Genomic DNA, 20,976 nt, shown 5'->3' with positions numbered 1-20,976 from the left:
AAATTGATAATTCCCAGAAATTGTATATTATTATTATAAGGCATTCTTATTTTAAGACATCCAAAATGACATTCAACAATGTCCAGGATAATTTCATACCGAATGCCCATAAATCATACTAGGGACTGCATTTATAATTGCTATCGCGTCATCTGTTTTAGATGTGACGTGTTAGTGACGTCATGCCTTTGTGATGTCATACAAAACACAAAAGGTGTAAAGGAATGTTATCGTAGTGCAGTGCAAACTTTGTTAGTCAGTTAGGTTTTCAACCATCGAGGTTAAGCAGCTATAAACAATAGGTCAAGGATACGCCCTTCAGTATGGTGGGCGGGCGATATTTTAGTAAGATGGGCGGAAAACAAAGTAGATTAGCACCTAATTGAGACTTGTAATAAGTACTTCTTACTTACATATTCTGTAGCAAAGCTCAGACAGAAGTCAATTCAAAGTCCAGCATATAAGTACTTAAGCAGACATTAAGTATATAATAAGTATGGCTTAAGAAATTATATTACCTTTGTAGGGGGTCTACGACTGTCACTATTTCACTCCTGCAGGACACGGGAGAGTATACTGATGATGAGGATGATGACAAAGAAGCCTAGCTGACCTTGCATTCCCTGATGGAGATTGTTACAATGTCCTGTTATTCATGTGTCATATTTCTTGTAAGTAGGTCCGTTATTTTGTTATATTACTCAAGTATTAGGTCAAGGATAAATCTGCAAAATATGATTCAGAGTTTAAATACCATTACAAGAAATTGTAAAGTCACGTACGACTTAGGACTAATTCCTTCTTAAGTTCTAAAATATTACATCCTGCTTCGTACTTCCCTATCTATAGGATGAAGGTTTAGTTGACTAAAATCTTAAGTTTCAAACATTTTCCATTAATAATATAAACAAAGAAAGACACCTAATTTAAGAAAAATCTGCCACAGAACTAAACTTTACCTTATTCTTTTTAATAGTAATGATTATTTTTATCTTAACACGAATTTTATTAACTTTGTAATAAATTAATCAAAGAATACAACATAGCGAATCTAGAACATTTGTTCGTTAGCAACAGAACAACAAGCAGGTACCTACCTAGGTTTCTGACTTATTTTAAAAGAATGCAACTACACCTCAAAATTGCGGATGTAAGTAGGAGGAGTAGCTGGTTGCGTTCGCAATACGTACTAGTTTTGTTTTTGTGTTATTATTTCCTGATTCTGCAGTTGAGTTGGTTCAGAAAACTTTAAATGTCATCGTATCACGAACTGAGACAGTTACACCTACATCACGCGAACCATTGTTTTGAATTTTTATTTTATTGATCGTAGGTAAGTACCGTAGGTATAGGTACTTCATATTTTAAGCCAAATGTGTTGGGTAGGAGGCTACTGTACTTCTACATTTAAGCAAACAGGTATCTAAGTAAAATATTAAATCAATTTCTTCAAATTCCAATCCCAAATCCCTACAAGACCTTAGTTTTATTTTTTAAAACAAATGTAATAAAATGGAAGCCCCTAAAATCTTTGAAATTATTACCACAGAATATTTTGTACGGACTATAATATAGCACGTAAGACTATACACCTATTACAACTGGATAAGATGCTGCACTGTAAAGCTCGAAGTGCTGTAGTCTACGATAATAATTTCTCCGGTTGCGTGGGAAAAAGTGCAAAATGACATGGGAATAAGCCGTTAGGTATCCGTTCAACCCTTAGAAGGTGTTACGAGCAGTAAACTAGTGATTATACACGTTCGTGATAACGGTGTAGGGTTGTGAACTGGTTTTCGTGGAAAACTTCTACTTTGAACTTTCCATCGGCAGTATGGCCAGATGTGCGCCACGATAAGCTTTTTCGCGCTATTTTATCGATTCTACGCGATAAGCCCGTACGTTTGTCGTCTAAAATCATCGATAAGATTTTATCATGGCGCGCACCCTAACTCAGCAGGTTTGAATTTACATAATAAAAATGCAAACTCAGTTTTAAGTTACTAAGTTATAAAATCCGCTATCTTAATAACAAAGTTTTTATTTTTTACTTTATAAAATAGAGTCAAATGCACAATTTCGTAATTAATGCTAATGATTACTTCCTTTAAAAAAGAAATTATTTAATTTTTAATCGCTATTCAGTTTCTAACATCGTTTCTAACGCGTTGAAGTCTTTAATATGGCCGAATATTTGATAATTATTTTTTCTACTTCTGTATCATGCATAATAACTAACTTGTTCTAAGGTCGAGTCGATCGTCATAACAAGCGTAATATTTTAGGCATTAGCAGGATTTGCACAAATCACTTTTTAATTAATATCTTAATTAAATTTTAAATGTCTTATGACGAAGACCGGATGTACTACCTCTTACACATTCATCGTATCATAATTCTTATTTAATCTAGAATAGATTCCGGTATTGGCTTTATTAATTACAAATAGAATTAACTTTTTTGAACTCCTGATAGTTTTTCTACATTAACGCTGTGACCGTTATTCTATATGTTAATGAAACTACAATAGAATCTATGAGTTACTATAATCCAGTTTGGCAATTTTTTTGTACAATGGACATTGTTTTATGAAAACAAAAAATGCTACCAGTGTGTATGAATAAGAATATAATGAACTCTTGAAGAAGAAGACAGTGAGTTGGATCGCTAGTTGAAACTCTGTTAAATCGATTCAACTCGTACATTCGTAGCCAGTCACTTTGTCCGAGTTCTTCAATAATGTTACTATATAGAAGCAACCTCCATTGTGTAAGTACTTTGCAAAGAATACAGAGCCCCGATTACGGTAACTTTTAACGTTTCCAATCCAGACGCGCTTCATCGATTCTGCGATACGATTGGTCAAAACAGCTGACGTACGCTGTTGAACGACCAATCGTATCGTAGAATCGAGAAGCGTGTCTGGATTGGAGACGTTAAAAATTACCGTAATCGGGGCTCAGATTAGAATGTAAACAAAAAGATTACTTTACCGGCATGTGAGTAAGTTGTCACGACCTCGGAAGGAGGATATTAGGCGTAATGTAAGTTTAGATTGAAATCAGCGCAAATAAGTTGTTTAGAACCGGCAGGAACAATAAACTCCGCGAATCGAACAAGGTTTAGTGAATAATTTCGCGGTGATTCATTTGTTTTTTTATAACCGCAGTAAATTTTTTAATGTAGTTCTATCGCGTGTATTTAGGGCACTTCTTCGAAATCGCATTCTTCGGCTGATTCATATGGACAAATTTCAAATTCAATTTTAGGTTTGTAACATAGACTCATATGAAAATAGGTACACCCAATAACATATATTTGGATAAGGGACTCGTTTTTGTAAAGTAGTTTTCAAGATATCGACGTTCAAATATTTTGTGCCCATATGAATCAGAATTTGTTACATATTAATCAAAAATAGAAATAAAATTTATGATATTTATATACAATTGAATAAGAATAAGAAAGAATAAGAATAAGAAAAACTTTATTTGACACAAAAGAAAACAGAAAAACAGAACAAAGGGACTTAAAACTATACACGCATAATATTTTGTGCCAAAAAGGCGCCCGCTCAGCATTAATCGAGCCACGCGTGCATGCACGCGTGCCCCGACGCTGGTTTTCAGCGGGTGCCTCTCCAACCAACATTTTAAATACAAAAAACAAAACATTAAACAAGACATTGACATTGACAAGAGGGCGCCACTATCTATCAATTGGCTCTAAATTAAGAAAATAATCATATTATAACAAAAACAATGATCTGTTGTTATGATAAAATGCAACGATTCCACAACAATTCGTGAAAAAACATGTTTTTGAAACTTTAGTATACATCCATAATATTTTGTCATCATCATAATCATTTCAACTGAACATAAGCCTCTCCCAATGATTTCCATAATGACCGGTTGGTAGCGGCCTGCAACCTGCGCCTTCCTGTGGGAGAACGTTCTACACTGAGCTTTCCGGTCGATCATTTCTGTATGCTATGTGTCCTTCAGCTTGCTAAAACATCGGACTATGCCACCATGCGACTTTAGATCGTTTACGGATCTCCTGGGCAGGTTATAGTATACTTAGGAATTCCCACGGGAACAGGAATTAGCGGGAAAATCCTTTTGTATGAAAAATCTAAACGCTTAACGGAAGTTAGACGCTTGAAATTTGGCATGTAGGTACCTTAGTAAACTCAAAGCTTAGTTACAACAAGGAATTCCCGAAATTCCCACAGGAATTAGCGGGAAAATCCTTTTGTATGAAAAATCTAAACCGCTTAAGTAGACCTGAAGTGATGCAGTGACCGCGCGCTCTCCGCCCTCTATCTCGAAAACGGTTCACCGTATAAAAAAAGTTTTCAAACAAAATTTGTAGAGAATTTAGTATTCTACAATATTGATAATAAATACAAATAGCAAAAAACCCACAGGAAATGAGATATTTCTAAAAAAAGCGCAAAAAACCGATTTTTGTGACCGTTGACCTTGAAATTTAATAGTTGCTTACACCCTACCATGTGTAGGTTTTGAGACAACTTTTAGGGTGTCAATATACACGTATTTACAGACTTACAGCTGGGTATCTCGAATTCCGAGGTGAACTTACTATAATGACTGGACCATTAGCTCAATATTGCTGTAAAAAAGTTATGTAAAATATCGTCAGAGCTTAATGCTATGCAGTAAATAAATTTGTCCACCCACAAGGTGGACCGATGACCTGATAAAGGTAGCACGAAGGCGCTGGATGCAGGCCGCTGCCAACCGTGCGATGTGGAAGTCGTTGGGGGAGGCCTATGTTCATCAGTGGACGTCCTGTGGCTGAAATGTAGATGATGTATTAAATTAAATATTACATTTTTCTAAGTGATCTTAACGGTAAAAGCTCACATTTATTGCTTGATAAATGTATTAGTAGATCGACAGCCTCAAGACGATATCAACTTTAAGTACCTATAGCACTGTTGTCAGTGGCTGGATGAAAAAATCAGGATAATATCGTGCTCGTGGTAGAGTGCAATTGAGTTTATCTTTTGTAGTGATTGTTCGCCTATTCAGGCATCGTTACGAGGCTTGCTTGATCCTATCTTCATTTAAATAGTAATCTTAACGATTGTAAGTATATTGTGATTGTTCGTGTCGTTCGTTTTAAGATTGCCATGTCAATACACTCTGGATCATTATACGACGACTGGGTTCAACAAACTAATAAAAAGTCTGTTGCCACATATAATACCAAATGACTTAGCAACAACCTGAATAGGGAGTTATAAGTATTTTTGGATTAGGGACCTGAAATTTTGAAAATAAACTACCTTGAGTGTTTTTGTCAGACGTAGATTACACAGGTTCCGAATTGAAAATTAGTCCTCTGCAATATCACATTATGGAGGTACACACACATACATATATTGAGAGTGGGTGTATGAGAGAGTTGAAATATCCTACACTCCTATTATAGTGCAGAGGACTGTTATTTCTTGAGATAGTTCTATACCATAGCAGTATTACTATGTGCTGAAAATGACCCGGTTTACGACGAGCATAACACAGAGAACGTAATAGCATAATACTAATAGCAAAACACCACATCATCATTTTAGGGTAATTGTGCCGGTTTTCCGTCCAGCTCCTGTTTTCGTCCATTTGACCGACTTGCCACAAACAAATACGGAAAATTAGAATACAAACCTAACTTTCCGTGCAAGTTTGGACTTGTTACAATCTATAATATCTAAGTAACAGTTCTGCCTGCATGAAAATGTAATTTGACAAGTAATAACTCCAAAAAAATCTACGGAAAATGCTGCTGCACACAGGTGAATGGAAAACGTCGTCAAGTTAGAAAAAAAAACGTGCCGGTAGGGAACTTTCATGGTATGTTTAATTACTGTTTAGGCTACTTTACGTATTGTTTTTGGCACGTATGTCTAATTATTAGCATAATAAACACTATTTTAAGGGTTTATTAAAGTTTTTGTATAGAAATCTTAGATAATTAAGTGGACTAATACTAGCATAACAATTTTGCAAGATTTTGGTTTTCGTCCACGTGGACGGAAACCCTGACACCTAGTTAATATTTTTAATAATCATTTTACTTCAATGGACCTACAAAATACAATGTTTTTTCTTCCAATATGATCTTTATTGCTATTACTTTAAACATTTTAGTTTACGACCCCTTTTTAACAGTGATAAACCCATAAAAACCGTTAAAAAGATGTGGACGAAAACAAAAAACAGCTATAAACGTTGTTGTGTTTTCGTCCATGACGTCATGTGCAAGCACTGGGGTGGACGAAAACCAAAATTAGCTATTCCTGTAGATTAGTTTTCGTCCATTTGTCCTTCGACCTATTGAAATATTTTCCTAAATTTAGGTAAGAAACTTATTTAAATCTTTTTGATATCATATGAAAGCTAACAAAATTACCTTTCAAATGATATACCACAATCCATACTTACTGTATTGAAGAATTGGTTTTAAGTTAATAATTCAACTGCACCCTTTTTTCTACACAGTGGTCGAAAACTAGCGTACACTAGGACGAAAACTGATTTTTTTGGACGAAAACTAGTGAAATCGCCTCTTTTGCATAAATTATTTTTTATAAAAAAACCCGTGGTATTTACTTATTGTCATATAATATTAACGTAAAGTAGACTATATAAGGACTAAAATGACATATGATACATATGAGTAAGGGTATTTTAAGATATTCATTTCGCATCACAAAGTTGGCAACTCCGATAATTGGACGATAACTAGCGCACTTACCCTACCTAAGCAGTTTCAATAGAACCTCCACTCAGCGTTTATGGAATTCAAAGTTTGCGCCACCTAGTAGTATACGAGGGTAAAACTTTTAATATTTTCAAGGCGTTCAATATTTTTTAAATTTAGTAAAATAAATAATTCAATTACTCTATGAATAAATTCATCCTATGTCGTGAGTGGGACAGAATATATACCCATTATAAGATACACTATACAAGAATGCATGGTAAATTCAGTGAACTGCTCCTGAATCGAATGTACCTACTACTGCTATTTCTATTTATTTATATTAACCGGCAGACAGTGGTGACTGAGTTTGTTGCGGCGCTTCTTCTCAGCACTTGCCAAATGTTGGTCTCGAAGCGCTGGTAGGGTAAAAAGATTATGAGACATGTAGAGGCTCCTTAAGAGCAAAATGACGATTTGTAAGAACTATTTATTAGTCTAAACAAATAAAGAAATTTTGACTTGACTTGAGTAATAAAAATCTGTTTTTTTTTATTATTTTAAAATGAAGGTTAATTTATTTATTACTGGCAACAATTTCGACAGATGTCTTGTGACGTGCCTTCATGTTATGTTTTCATTTACAATTTGTAGAGGTTAAACAATCTGTCAAATCATCTTAGTTTTGATTGGTTCCTAAGAGTATGTCACTTTGTTTTAGCCAATAGTGTTGCTGTATTATAATCAAAAACACTTATTGAAAACTAGCTGATATGTCCTAGAAGTGCTTTAGTATGAATTTGTCGCATGAAAAAAGCGCGGGAAACGTCGTACTTGGTGGACGTCATTTTTCTTGCTAAAAATTTTTAAATTAGAAAAAGGATCAGATTGGTGGTTTAGTGCATAATTAAGTAGTATTCTAAGTTATATTTATTATTTTATTGTAGTGTAGCATTCACTTCTGCAGTTCTGGGTGAGTTTTAATTGCTTTTTCTCGTGATGAACGAGCCGGACGATCCTGGCGGGACAACCCCCCAGGCGTCAAATTTTGTTACTATTTCAACATGTAGCCAGTCAGGTATGGATACGGAAGGTTCTGTAATGGACACGGACGGATCTGAAAGTGCTTCTAACCCTTCTAAAAGAAAGAGAGTAGTTGTACGTAAAGTTTGCAAGCATTGTAATAAAAAGCGTAAAAGTCGTCATAACAAATCTTCTACATTGAGCCAGGTACCTAATGATTCTGATTGTTGTTGTGCAAACACAGAGAACGTAAATAGCGCTAAAAAAGTTGTTGAAAATGAGATTCCTTTTGTTACTCCATCAACTCCTGTTGCTACTCAGTCCCACACATCTGATTCGACCCCTACTGCACCTAATTCGGTAAGTAGATAAAAAAAAAAAAAAAAAAAAATTTGTCGCATTGAAATAGTTTATTCACAAATTAATCTAATTATTAAGTTAATGAAGTAATATAGTTAGTGTTATCGTAGTGTAAACTGTACAGGTAACTATTTTTTACATTAATTGTGTTGCGTATTTTTTGAGAAGTGGCAAAAAATACCAAGTCATTTTTACCTATTTTCCTCTTTTTTGCCTTTCCTGTAAATATTTGGGGTATTTTTTTTTTTTATTTAATACCCGTGCCTCTTAGAATGTTCCTGACATGTGGTCTCAAACTCCTATTTAAAATCTCTTACAACTATTTTTAAATTCAAGGCTGGCATAGATTCAAAAAATTCAGCTATTGTGGTTATTCTTTGACCCTATTTATTATTAGTTAAGCGTTAAGTACGTCGTTAGTTATATTAATACATAATATATTTAGTTGCTTACCTGAAGCCATACAAAGTGTTACTTCTAAACCTTGAGGTAAGATTAGTTTTGTTTGTAGTTATTATTTTCACGGTACTACAAACAAAGATAATACTGTAATTTTTACGTATTAGTTACAATTTTGAGCAAATTTTATGCTTCTTTATGACCTAGCAAAGGACACTGATAAAGAATTTCAAGGCAATAGGCCTGTATTTTTTCTCTAGCTACAACAATTTTTTGATCTACTTTGTGATGTCTTTTCAGTTAGTATGCGCGTGGTGGTGTTTTCCGTGGCACTGCTACTATGCAGTGCCTTGGTGGTGCAAGCCTTTCAAGAGAACAATCTAGAAGACGATGATTTCGCTGAGTTTGAGCAGTTTGAGGCTGATGATGAGCCCATCAACGGTGTGTGTAAACCCTTTTTTTTTTTTTTTTTTTTTTTACGGTGGTCTGAATGCGTTTGCGCACCGTCTCCCAGTCACGAGGGGTTGCTGGGAGGTGTGTGGGGCTCGTCCTATTTAGCGGACCCTACCCACTAAACCTATCCACCATGTACCGTGCATCGTGTATCAGGGAGGAGTGGGAACCCGTTTGGTCGACTTCCACTCCAGTGTGTGTAAACCCTAGGTTAACTTAGTCAGTGCCTTATGTATGAGAGTGGCAAGGGAGGGGTGACGTTGCCACAATAATATTATGACGTGACAGAGCATATAAATCTGAAGTCTCGCTGAAGTTTGACTTTACAAAAACACTCTCCTATGCCCATACCTCAGGCACAGACTGAGTTAAGTGGTAATACCTGTTATTGACTAGTCTATATTTAGAAGTGCACAAATGTACTGGTTTTCTCCAAATAACATCCTTAAGTTTTTCCCAGAAAAGATGTTCCAAAGATTTGACAACAACGCAACGTCCATTCAGTTCAACGTAATTTGTTTTTCAGACTTCATCGAAGATGGTAATGAAGTCCCAGTACAAAAGGCGAAAGACAATGATTTTGAGGCTCACAGTGAGACTGAAGATGAAATCATTGTAGAGGTGAGTGTTAACATTACTAGCATAAGTAATGGTTTACGTAACAACTAACAATACATTGTTCAGAAATGTAAATGACAAGTTAAATATGCAGTACGTTTAAATGCAAGTATGTTAAGTTTTTTATGAATTGGTATTTTAAAAGTTAGTAAAACATACTTTGATAGAATAACTTCAGAATACGAAAATCTGTGTAGTTATAAAAGAATTTATAGGTATGAGTGATTTTCCTTCAACCTGTTATAGTTGTAAAGTTAAAGGAACTTTTTCTTTTATTTTCAGGATGAGGACAATGAATTTGAACACTTCCAAGACCCTGAGGAGTTTGAGGGATTACCAGACAGTACCCCTCATACGTCTGAACAACCAAAGATTACTATTTCTAAGGTAAAAAGATAAAAGATAGTTTTCTCCAGTAATACTATTGTAGACACTGTTAAACGTATTTAATCTCGATATCACAACCTACATTGAAGCAAGAAGTACATGTATCTTGTCTTAAAATCTTAAGATGTTTTATCAAAAGATAAATATTATTGTACTTCTGTGTAGTTTTCGCACTGTTACACAAAAAAATTGTACCTGCATAGTTTGTTAATTTATAATACTTTAGATTTTTTGATTAGTACCCATCTAGAGCAGGGTTGCATGATTTAAATCACGATTTTTATTGCATGATATTTTAAATAAAAATCACTGATTTAAATCTATGACCGAAAAATTGAATTAATGAAAGGAAAATTGAATTTAATAAATGATAATCTAGAAACCTGCCCCAGTTTCGCAAGGGTGTAATATTACTGATCAAAACCTTTCTCATGAACATTAAAATCCGTTGCGTGGCTTAAAACAAATAAACATACAGACACGAAGAGACTATTACAACAATCATTAACACAATAATATCCCTTTAGGTTCCTATAACAGTCCGGCCGCGCTGGGACGCCTACTGGCTAGAAGGCGTGCTATGCTGCCTTCTAATGGCCTACGCGTTAGGCTACGCGCTCGGCCGCTCCAAAAACACATCCATTGCGCTCAACTTCCTCAAGATGCACAAGCCGCTGTTAGACGATAACTTCACTTTAGTCGGTGAGTGAGGACTCTGTAAGAAATGTAAGAAAGAACGCTTATAACTACTCTATTCAATTAAAGGCATCATTCAACCAGTTGAAAGGCTCAATCGAGTACCTACCACGTCCGCATGTATCGGAGAAATCTATGACGAGGATTGTTACAATTCATGACGTGACATCGACTTGAGACGAAGATGTAGCCTCTAATACGATGCCGTGTGAGTGAGTTAGTCCAACTTCAGCCCGTCTGTTGCGGCCCTAAGTTAGAAGAAGCATTTTATTATGTTTCTATTAACTACTGATGATTGCTATTCATCAATCATTCATATTCAGATTTAGGTCAAATGTCACCACGACGACTCCAATTTATCTGAGGACAATGGAGCATTATGACTATATTTCCAAAGCTGGCCAGAAGGGTTGGGGGGGCCTGATGTTCGCATATTTAGCTAGATTATTTCTATAATGGGGATGTTGCCTGGGTCAAAAAGCAAGAGTTTTAATTAGTCCGTCAGTTAACTTATCAAAAAATACTCTACTCGTATATTTCACTTTTTCAAACTAATGAAAATTTAAAGAGATAAAGCGCCCCAAAGTTCATAAGAAGAGGCCCGTCAGTAGCGGCGTAAGGGGGGGGCGGTGGGGGCGGTCCGCCCCGGGTGCCAAGCATCAGGGGGTGACAAAGTCGCGCAGATTAGTACTCACTGGCGCATCTGCATGGCAAATTTGCGGCATTCTGCTGCCTATGTCATGGATACTGGATACGGGGGGGGGCAATTGTCTTTCAATCTTTGAATCGGTAGGTAACCCCACAAAACCTGGGGGGCACCAGGGGGTGCCTTAGGACTTATGACGGGGGGAGGGGGGGGTGATCGCCCCGGGTGCCAACCCATGCTACGCCGCCACTGACCCGTGACGTCAACGCTTGCTTAAAAATGCCGCACGTTGTGACGTCGTGCGCAACTTCAACGCACCATAACTATGTAATTATTTGTTAGATTGACAAATAAAATTATACGTGTCCAATATTTTTTGATATTAAACATTACGGACTAAAAAAATTTTTTTAGCCAACTAGCCTATTTGATTGTGTTGTCTATACTAGTGTTTGTTTGCAGGTGAAACAGGTCTAGACGTGGTGGCGGCACCGGACGAGCGCGGCTGGAGACGGGAGGCCGAACATGTCTTCACCATGTGGTGCAGCGGCCGCGTGTGCTGCGAAGGAATGCTCCTCACTCTCAAGCTCATCAAGGTTAGAGGCGTTATAACTGACCTACATGACAGTTTGATCCCTATGTTAATAAACTAATAGTGCATTTATAGAATAGGGAACAGATTGGGACGTGGGTCATCTTATACGAAGCAGTTAACATGAAAATCAGCTCTAGTAAAGTTTGTAATTTGGTATCCATGTTTTTAAAAGATTTACTTGCGACGCCCTCCAGTCTGGAGTGACTAGTGTCCTGATCTTGGAGACTGAATGTGACATGCCGAAGACAGAGTAAAAAAGTGCGGAATTGGGAAGATATAAGACCTGTGAAGTGCTATTTTGATGATGATGGTTATAAAGAAGCATATTTATCTTGTGACTGCCAAGTTTGCCAACTGTCCAAGGTTGGGTTATACCATCTTAATTTTACTACGAAAATGTAATGTCAAAAATCAGTCAAACTCCATACAAAAAACACCCGTTATCGTTAGTTAGGTGGTGCAACTCAGCCTTAAAGATACAGGGTGTTATAATTTTGTTTGTTCTCCCACAGCGCCAAGACCTAGTGCACGTTCTGCTCGGCATCGTCAAGCCCACGCCGGACACGTTACAAATCCGCGTGGAGCTCGGCAAAGACGACGGCGATCCGTTTGTGCTGTGCGTGGCGCAGAAGAAACACGCCACGCGCCTCGCCAAGGAGATGCAGGATCTTGTAAGTAGATTTTTACGTAAATTCTACGATATTGTTTTTCAATTGTGATTGTCACCAAAGCGCTGCCACCACAGCTAGAAGCGCCTTACCTGATCTTAGTTCTCTTTTTCTGTTTAATCTATACTATTTCATTGATCAAAGGTCACTCCCGAACTTTTCGGCTCTTGTGTTGTTCGTGTATTTCCTAGTTGCCCCCTTTACAACATCCACAGAAAGAAAAGCAGTATTGTTAAGTTATGCAAGAAAACAATTGTGAGAGGCTGACAACATTGTCTAGTATTTTTGTTTGTTGGCAACAATTAGATGGATGGATAGCCCATCAATAGGACGTCGTGCGGCAGCCGTCTTTAATAATGAATCTATGCTTGACTATGAAAGTTGTTGATGGCTACAGGCCCTCGCTTAAAAGCGTTGTATTGCTTGTATTATATGCTGAATGTTTTGTAATTATTAGCAACTAGCTTTTGCCCGCGGCTTCATCCGCGTGAATTGTAGTTTGTCACAGATCGTCATAAATTATAGCCTTTATGTTATTCTGGGTGCTAAACAATAATTCTGTAAAGTTTCATCAAAATCCATTCAGTAGTTTTTGCGTGAAAGAGTAACAAACATATTAACATCCAGACATGACAACATCCAGACATTCATACAAACTTTCGCACTTATAATATAAGTAGAATAAAACTTCTAAGTTTAAAGTAAATCTCACTAATTGCACCACATACAATAAACTTAATTTTACCCCCAGAGCGTGTTCTGCCCCGAGCGCCGGCCGGGCGAGTCGCACGGGCTTCCCGTCAGCATGTCTGTCATGTCGGAATCAGCTGAGGCGGCGGCCGGCGTGTTAGACACGCGCACCTGTGCCGCGCTGCACCAGTACGCCGCCCACGTGCAGTACATACACATCTCCGACCGATACACCGGCCCGAAGCAGATGGAGTGAGTGGCTCATTCATTCATAGTTACAGCAGGCCCATACATGAACTCGTGTGCATCAAAACAGATGGAGTGAGCCGTTCATTCATTCATTCATTCTTTCAGGGATCATTCGTTCTTTCGTCCAATTGTTCGTTATTAGCACGGACGTACCTAAGAAAGGTACACAGGGTCTAAGCATTAGTTCATTAAGTGATTATTTCCAAAAGTACTTGTGTGTTCATGGTTAGCGCGCAAACGTCTTAAAGAGATACAGCGTGCCCGGAGGAGGGAGGAGGAGGAGACGGAGCGAGTCATAGTTTCATTCAGTCATTCGTTCAGTGCACGTGTCTATAGGTCATAGGTGAGTTTGGCTCACACATACGCGTTAATGAACGCAGATTGATGAAGAGGTTCAGTCGTTCGTTCATGATTAACGGAGGCTCAAAAGTACATCTGACAGTTATGGCCCATATCTGTCAGAAACATGTACTTTTGGCTCCCGTCAAAATGCCGTCATGTCGGAGTCAGCCGAGGCGGCGGCCGGCGTGTTAGACACACGCACCTGCGCCGCGCTGCACCAGTACGCCGCCCACGTGCAGTACATACACATCTCGGATAGATACACTGGGCCGAAGCAGATGGAGTGAGTCGTTCATTTGTTTATGACTAGATATGAACACGTCATGACACACTGGGCGCAAGCAGAAGCACAGGAGTGAATCGTTCAATTATTCGTTAATGATTAGCGCAGATGCATCTCAGAGGGATACACCGGGCCGAAGCAGATGGAGTGAGTCGTTCATTTGTTTATGACTATAGTCTGGTCGCCCAGCATGTAGAATTTTGTCCAATGACCCCAAGCTACCCATCCTTATCGCTCGCGCGTAATTATATTGCTGTCGCGACTGTGCGACGGGCGCCCGCAGTGAGTGTGCGAGCGTGACAGCAACAGCGTGCTCAGAGACCGGGCTTTAGATATAACGTAGATAAGAACACATCATGACACACTGGGCGCAAGCAGAAGCACGGCGATGGCTGGATTAGTGGGCCGAAGCAGATGGAGTGAGTCGTTCATTCGTTCATAGTTAGAGCAAGCCTACGCTCATTCATTTATTCATAGTGCAAGCTCGTTCATACGCACCTGCGCCGCGCTGCACCAGTACGCCGCCCACGTGCAGTACATACACATCTCCGATCGATACACCGGGCCGAAGCAGATGGAGTGAGTCGTTCATTCATTCATAGTTCGAGCAAGCATATACGCTCATTCATTTCGTTCGCGCGCGCGTGCGTCGCGCTACATCAGTCGTTCATTCGGAGTTAGCCGAGGCGGCGGCCGGCGTGTTAGACACGCCCGTTCATTTGTTTATGACTAGATATGACGTAGGTAAGAACACGTCATCACACACTGGGCGCAAGCAGAAGCACGGCGATGGCTAGATTAGTGGGCCGAAGCAGATGGAGTGAGTCGTTCATTCATTCATAGTAAGAGCAAGCCTACATGCTCATTCATTTATTCATAGTGCAAGCTCGTTCATACGCACCTGCGCCGCGCTGCACCAGTACGCCGCCCACGTGCAGTACATACACATCTCCGATCGGTACACCGGGCCGAAGCAGATGGAGTGAGTCGTTCATTCATTCGTTCGTTCATAGCGCAGGCTCAGGTGCAGGTGTACAGTTATAAACATTTCGGATAGATACACCGGGCCGAAGCAGATGGAGTGAGTCGTTCATTCATTCAAGGATCATTCGTTCATTAATGATTAGCACAGACGTACCTAAGAGAGATACACAGGGTCTAAGCAGATGGTCTCATCTTTGTCAACTATTCCAGTGATTAGTTCCAAAAGTACTTGTGTGTTCATGGTTAGCGCGCAAACGTCTTAAAGAGATACAGAGTGCCCGAGGAGACGGGGCGAGTCATAGTTTCATTCAGTCATTCGTTCAGTGCACGTGTCTATAGGTCATAGGTGAGTTTGGCTCATACATACGCGTGAATGAACGCAGATTGATGAAGAGGCTCAGTCGTTCGTTCATGATTAACGGAGGCTCAAAAGTACATCTGACAGTTATGGCCCATATCTGTCAGAAACATGTACTTTGGGCTCCCCGTCAGCATGTCTGTCATGTCTGAGTCAGCCGAGGCGGCGGCCGGCGTGTTAGACACGCGCACTTGCGCCGCGCTGCACCAGTACGCAACACATGTGCAGTACATACACATCTCCGATCGATACACCGGCCCGATGGAGTGAGTCGTTCATTCATTCGTTCGTTCATAGCGCAGGCTCAGGTGCAGGTGTACAGTTATAAACATTTCGGATAGATACACCGGGCCGAAGCAGATGGAGTGAGTCGTTCATTTGTTTATGACTATAGTCTGGTCGCCGAGCACGTAGAATTTTGTCCAATGACCCCAAGCTACCCATCTTTATCGCTCGCGCGTAATTATATTACTGTCGCGACTGTGCGACGGGCGCCCGCAGTGAGTGTGCGAGCGCAACAGCAACATAATTGGGTATTTGACACCATTTCCCAATAATTCTAAAGCACAACTTTTTTAAAAAGACACTTCTTTCTGGTCTTAAAAACTTAATTAATTTTTAATTACCTGTAAATTACGATTTTTGGTTGCATTATAATTGAAAAAAGTATTTTCATTGAGTTGATAAAATTGTGACGTCACATGCTAGTATTGCCGAACAAAATCTATGGGCGAGTGTCGTTTTGACAGTTTTAAAAAGTACGTCAATTGATTGGTGGTGTCAAATACCCTATTAAGCGCGAGCGATAAGGATGGGTGGCTTGGGGTCATTGGACAAAATTCTACGTGCTCTGAGACCGGGCTTTAGATATGACGTAGGTAAGAACACGTCATGACACACTGGGCGCAAGCAGATGCACAGGAGAATCGTTCATTCGTTCGTTCATGGTTAGGTTAGTGGGCCGAAGCAGATGGAGTGAGTTGTTCATTCGTTCAAAGTTAGAGCAAGCCCTTACGCTCAATCATTTATTCATAGTGTAAGAGCGAGTCATACTTTCATTCAGTTATTCGTTCAGTGAGTAGTGAGCACGCGTCTCAGAGATATACCGAGTTCACGAACATAGTGAGTTTGGCTCATACATACGCGTGAATGAACGCAGATTGATGAAGAGGTTCAGTCGTTCGTTTGTGATTAACGGAGGCTCAAAAGTACATGTTTCTATTCTAACAGATATGGGACTCAATTAGTTAAGCAATTCATTATTCATTCGTTTGTTAGACAAATTCTAGGAATGCCGTATCGTGTAAGCTACTAATGCCCGTTTTCACCATCAATCCCTAATTTTTAAGTGACCCCTATGGTAACAAATAACAGGAATTTTGTTTTCATAGGGGTCACTTAAAAATTAGGAAATTATGGTGAAAACGGACATAAAGCTTACATGTTTCCTTCCAGGGAGACAGCTCAAACCAAGCCCCCAGACACGGAGCGGGTGCTGCTCATGAACATCGCGCTGGGCGCGGACGGCGGCGGCGCGGAGGTGCGGCCGCTGCTGCTGCTGGCCTTCCACCTGCTGGAGCGCATCAAGCGGCTGCGGCTCAGCAAGGAGGTCAGTGTCGCGGGGCGGGTGATACAGGAGCGGAGGCGGGTGATACAGGAGCGTGGGTGTGTGATACAGGAGCGGGGGCGGGTGATACAGGAGCGGGGGCGGATGATACAGGAGTGTGGGTGTGTGATACAGGAGCGGGGGCGGGTGATACAGGAGCGGCGGCGGGGGTGATACAGGAGCGGGGTGGGTGATACAGGAGCGGGGGCGTGTGATACAGCAGCGGGGGTGGGTGATACAGGTGCGGGGGTGGGTGATTCAGGAGCGGGGGCAGGTGATACACGATCGGGGGCGAGTGATACACGAGCGGGGGCGTGTGATACAAGACCGGGGGTGGGTGATACAGGAGCGGGGATGGGTGATACAGGAGCGGGGGTGGCTTATACAGGAGCGACAGAAGCGGGAACGAGTGATACAGGAGCGGTCGCGAGTGTTACAGGAGGCACCAAATCTGCCACGGAGTAGCCCCGCTGTAACTAACGAAATACGGTGGAAAGATGTAACATTATAGTCTTTTTCACCTAAGATGATCCGTATGACGTTTCGAGATTGAAAGATTTAGAGATGTCACATAACTAAACCATAGCGATTTATCTATCGATTTTTTTCGAAGAGTTAGTAAAACCTACTTTTAGAGAAATATTTTGTATAGGTGTTATTTAACAAAAAAACATGTTTTTTTTTAATTACAAATATTATTGTAACAATTTTTTATCGATAATATTCAAATTTCATGGTTCGTGTTCAAAAAAACGATTCCTAAAAAGTACTGGTTCTGTTTCTTTAAATTAAAACCTATTAATTTGTTTTCAATGCGTTTATTAAAGTCAATAATCGAAAAATATAGTTGATTTTTGTGATGTTTTTAATGACTAAGTATTCACTGCAATCGATTAAGGAAACGCGGAAATAATCGATTTTATTATACAAGAAATACCCCAGCACTAAATCTATTCCGTTTCACACATTGCGTACATTAAATAAAAAATATTTTTACATCGTATTTAATTAAAATATAATCAATAGACTCAGATTTTACTATATATTTCAAGACAAGTAGTAAATTTTTTTTTATTATTTTTCTAATAAAATACAAATATTTCTTCAAATATATTCTGCATATTATATGTAGTATGCGTAATATGGATAACCTTGAAGTGTCATACGGATCATCTTACGTGAAAAAGACTATAGTATTGTTTTTTTTTGCAATCAGGCATTTAAACCCAATAAAATCCTTAGTATCTGGTGCTCAAATACAACAACTTTATATCATTTCCCTTAGTATTGATATTCATCTTATTTATTGATTGTCCCTAGGCTCTAGCCAAGTGCGAGAAGCGTCGTCAGAAGGTAGCCGAAGCCTGGGTGCGTGGAGCCCACGCGGCGCGCCAAGAGCAAGCGGCTCAGCGCCGCGAGGAGAAACGCAAGCAGGAGAAGGAGAAGATACTCGCGGTAAGACATGACTAAAGTCTGGTCCGTGAGCACGTAGAATTTTGTCCAATGACCCCTAGCTACCCATCCTAATCGCTCGCGCGTAATTATGTTGCTATCGCGCTCGCACACTCACTGCGGGTGCCAGTCGCACAGTCGCGACAGCAATATAATTACGCGCGAGCGATAAGGATGGGTAGCTAGGGGTCATTGGACAAAATTCTACGTGTTCACGGACCGGGCTTTACACCGACATGCTTTAACTCTATAACAGTGCATGCAACATAATTAAATTTTTCATTGTTTTTGGACCAAGACAAGCCAATAAAGTTTCAAATATAAATCTTAAATATCTTTGGACATATACAAGGACAATATGATGGGAACTATATTCCCACTGCCGAATAAAGGGTTAACTGATCTTAGCAACCGGTTGCTAAGCGTACTATAGCCACGTAACCGCTCGTGATCGGCGAAATTCTGAGTAGATATTATCCTTACTAATATTATAGATGCAAAAGTAACTGTCACGCTTTCACGCCTAAACCAAGTACCATATTTGGCATAGAGATAGTGTGAGTCCCGGGAAAGGAAATAGGATAGTTTTTATCCCGGTTTTTGAAACAGGGAGGCGTGACAAAGTTTTTCTGTAACAGACAAAATTTCACGCGGGCAAAAGCTAGTATGAAATAAATCAAAGTTTATTAATTTGCGCACAATCAAAACAAAATCACAAGTAAGCGCACATCCTTGACATAAAAAAAGCTTTAAAGCTAATAGTACTTTTACATTAAAGTTTTTGAAAGCATTGGTAAGTCAATAGTTTGTTTATGGTCAAGGTTTATTCATTGTATTATTTTTATGACAGAATTTTTTTTGGTTTAAAATTTAATCAAACATACCAAAAAAAAGAATGAGGTTTTGGGTAGGTACAATTTTTCGAAAGAAGGGAATAGTAGCCCAGGGGTAGTATTAATACCATAGTAAAATTTATTTGAAATAATAGGGCCAAAATCCGATCGAGCTAACTGCGCATCACAATGGAATGCGACTGTTCACAAGAACATCACTACGCCGCGTGCCCCACCGCCCGCGCCCGCTGGGCCCCCGCGCGCGCCTGTCACATCTTTTGTTTTTGCATCGTTAACATCAGAGCAACTACGCAATTTTAATGTATTTCCTTGTAACAAGATATTCTTTGTAGTTAACCGTTTGAACCACGAAACAGTGTATCCTTCATCGAGTAGATACCTATAAGAATCCCGAACAGCGACTCTACCTCATACCAGGCCTGGCTCACTCCGCGCGGTACATCCGATAATTACCTACAGCGAAGCGCCCCGCCGGCGGGTATTATATCAGTCGAGTGTCACGCGCGGCCGTCAGGACGCTGGCGTGCGTTGTAGTATGATTATAATTCTATGATCGAAGTATTATTTAAAAATGGACATAAAGAGAAAGAAATATTGTGCGGCGTTCGGGTGTTAAAATTCGAAAAGAAATCTACCGGATTTATCTTTTTTTTTCGCTTCCCAAAGATGCTGAAAGGTATGTTGGCCATGTAGGTAATCAATAATTCTTAGGATAGTATAGGAACCTAACCTACCATGACTAATGCTCAGAATTCGTTCGTTCGTTTCAGCCAAATGACGTCCACTGCTGGACAAAGGCCTCTCCCAAGGTTTTCCATAATGAATGCATACTTACTTACATACGTACCTCATTACAAATAAGTACCTAGATTAATTATTTTTTTACTAGACAGCAACCCTAACAGCGTAAGAAGAGTTCAGAGGCACGCGATAGAAAGAGACAAAACTTGTAGGTGAATAAAATTGTAGGTACGTAGTGCTGTGCGAGCTGAATTCCACTGTATCGCGTCGTAGCAAGACTCGCATTTATTTAAATCGTCTTGCGGAGTAATCCTTCTGTACCTGTACTATTACTTATTCTGTGCTCATACTCCTCCCGCGTGTGACGTCACGGCTGCCAGTTGCCCAGTTAATTCGACCGTGTTGTACGTTAAGCATTTAACTATTTATTTTTATTGTATGCAGGAGGATGACCCCGAGAAGCAGCGCCGCTGGGAACTCAAGGAACAGAAGCGTGAGAAGAAACGCAAGACTCCCAAAATGAAGCAACTGAAAGTCAAAGCTATGTGAGCAATAGTCAAATCAAATGCAATTCATTATTTACAGTGGATTTTGTTATTTATATTAAGTGTTAAACATACTCAATGGATGCAAATAAATGATTTTAAGTTGATATGTTTTTTGTAGTGTTATTTTAGTATTATTAAGGTACCTATTCCTAGTGTTTATACTTTTTTATCTGTTAAATCAACTCATTTCAAATCAATAAGAATCTAATATACTCGTAACAATGATCTACTTTTATGTCAGTCAAGAAATTATTTGCAGTTTCCGATCCCCTATTATGCAAGGTAGAAGGAAACA

General features: G+C 39.5%; 1 protein-coding gene across 2 annotated transcripts; it reads left to right on the top strand.

Moving 5' to 3' along the window:
• The first annotated feature begins 8,142 nt into the window (after nucleotides 1-8,142).
• LOC114353596 (coiled-coil domain-containing protein 47) lies at nucleotides 8,143-20,790 on the top strand. Of its 2 annotated transcripts, none has more exons than XM_028305655.1 (11): nucleotides 8,143-8,236; nucleotides 8,812-8,952; nucleotides 9,491-9,585; nucleotides 9,865-9,969; nucleotides 10,497-10,671; nucleotides 11,774-11,907; nucleotides 12,419-12,577; nucleotides 13,326-13,516; nucleotides 16,936-17,089; nucleotides 18,407-18,541; nucleotides 20,578-20,790. In XM_028305655.1, the coding sequence occupies exons 2-11, from the start codon at nucleotides 8,817-8,819 to the stop codon at nucleotides 20,680-20,682; spliced, it is 1,389 nt and encodes a 462-aa protein (XP_028161456.1). In that variant the 5' UTR covers nucleotides 8,143-8,236; nucleotides 8,812-8,816; the 3' UTR covers nucleotides 20,683-20,790. The 2 variants fall into 2 exon arrangements, with proteins under 2 accessions (XP_028161456.1, XP_028161458.1); XM_028305657.1 differs by lacking the exon at nucleotides 8,143-8,236 and adding an exon at nucleotides 8,505-8,601.
• The last annotated feature ends 186 nt before the right edge of the window (nucleotides 20,791-20,976 follow it).

The sequence above is a fragment of the Ostrinia furnacalis genome, unplaced genomic scaffold, assembly GCF_004193835.3.
Source record: "Ostrinia furnacalis isolate ACB-3 unplaced genomic scaffold, ASM419383v2 OfSCF1744, whole genome shotgun sequence".
Classification (NCBI taxonomy): domain Eukaryota; kingdom Metazoa; phylum Arthropoda; class Insecta; order Lepidoptera; family Crambidae; genus Ostrinia; species Ostrinia furnacalis.
This window is presented reverse-complemented; position numbering and strand designations above follow the sequence as displayed.

What these genes read in the sequence shown, in the direction of transcription:
- LOC114353596 (XM_028305655.1), top strand. Translation starts at nt 8,817, where the DNA reads ATGCGCGTGGTGGTGTTTTCCGTGGCACTGCTACTATGCAGTGCCTTG. An exon ending in TCACTCTCAAGCTCATCAAG is followed by an intron (nt 11,908 to 12,418) that starts GTTAGAGGCGTT and finishes GTTCTCCCACAG; the next exon opens with CGCCAAGACCTAGTGCACGT. An exon ending in CCAAGGAGATGCAGGATCTT is followed by an intron (nt 12,578 to 13,325) that starts GTAAGTAGATTT and finishes TTTTACCCCCAG; the next exon opens with AGCGTGTTCTGCCCCGAGCG.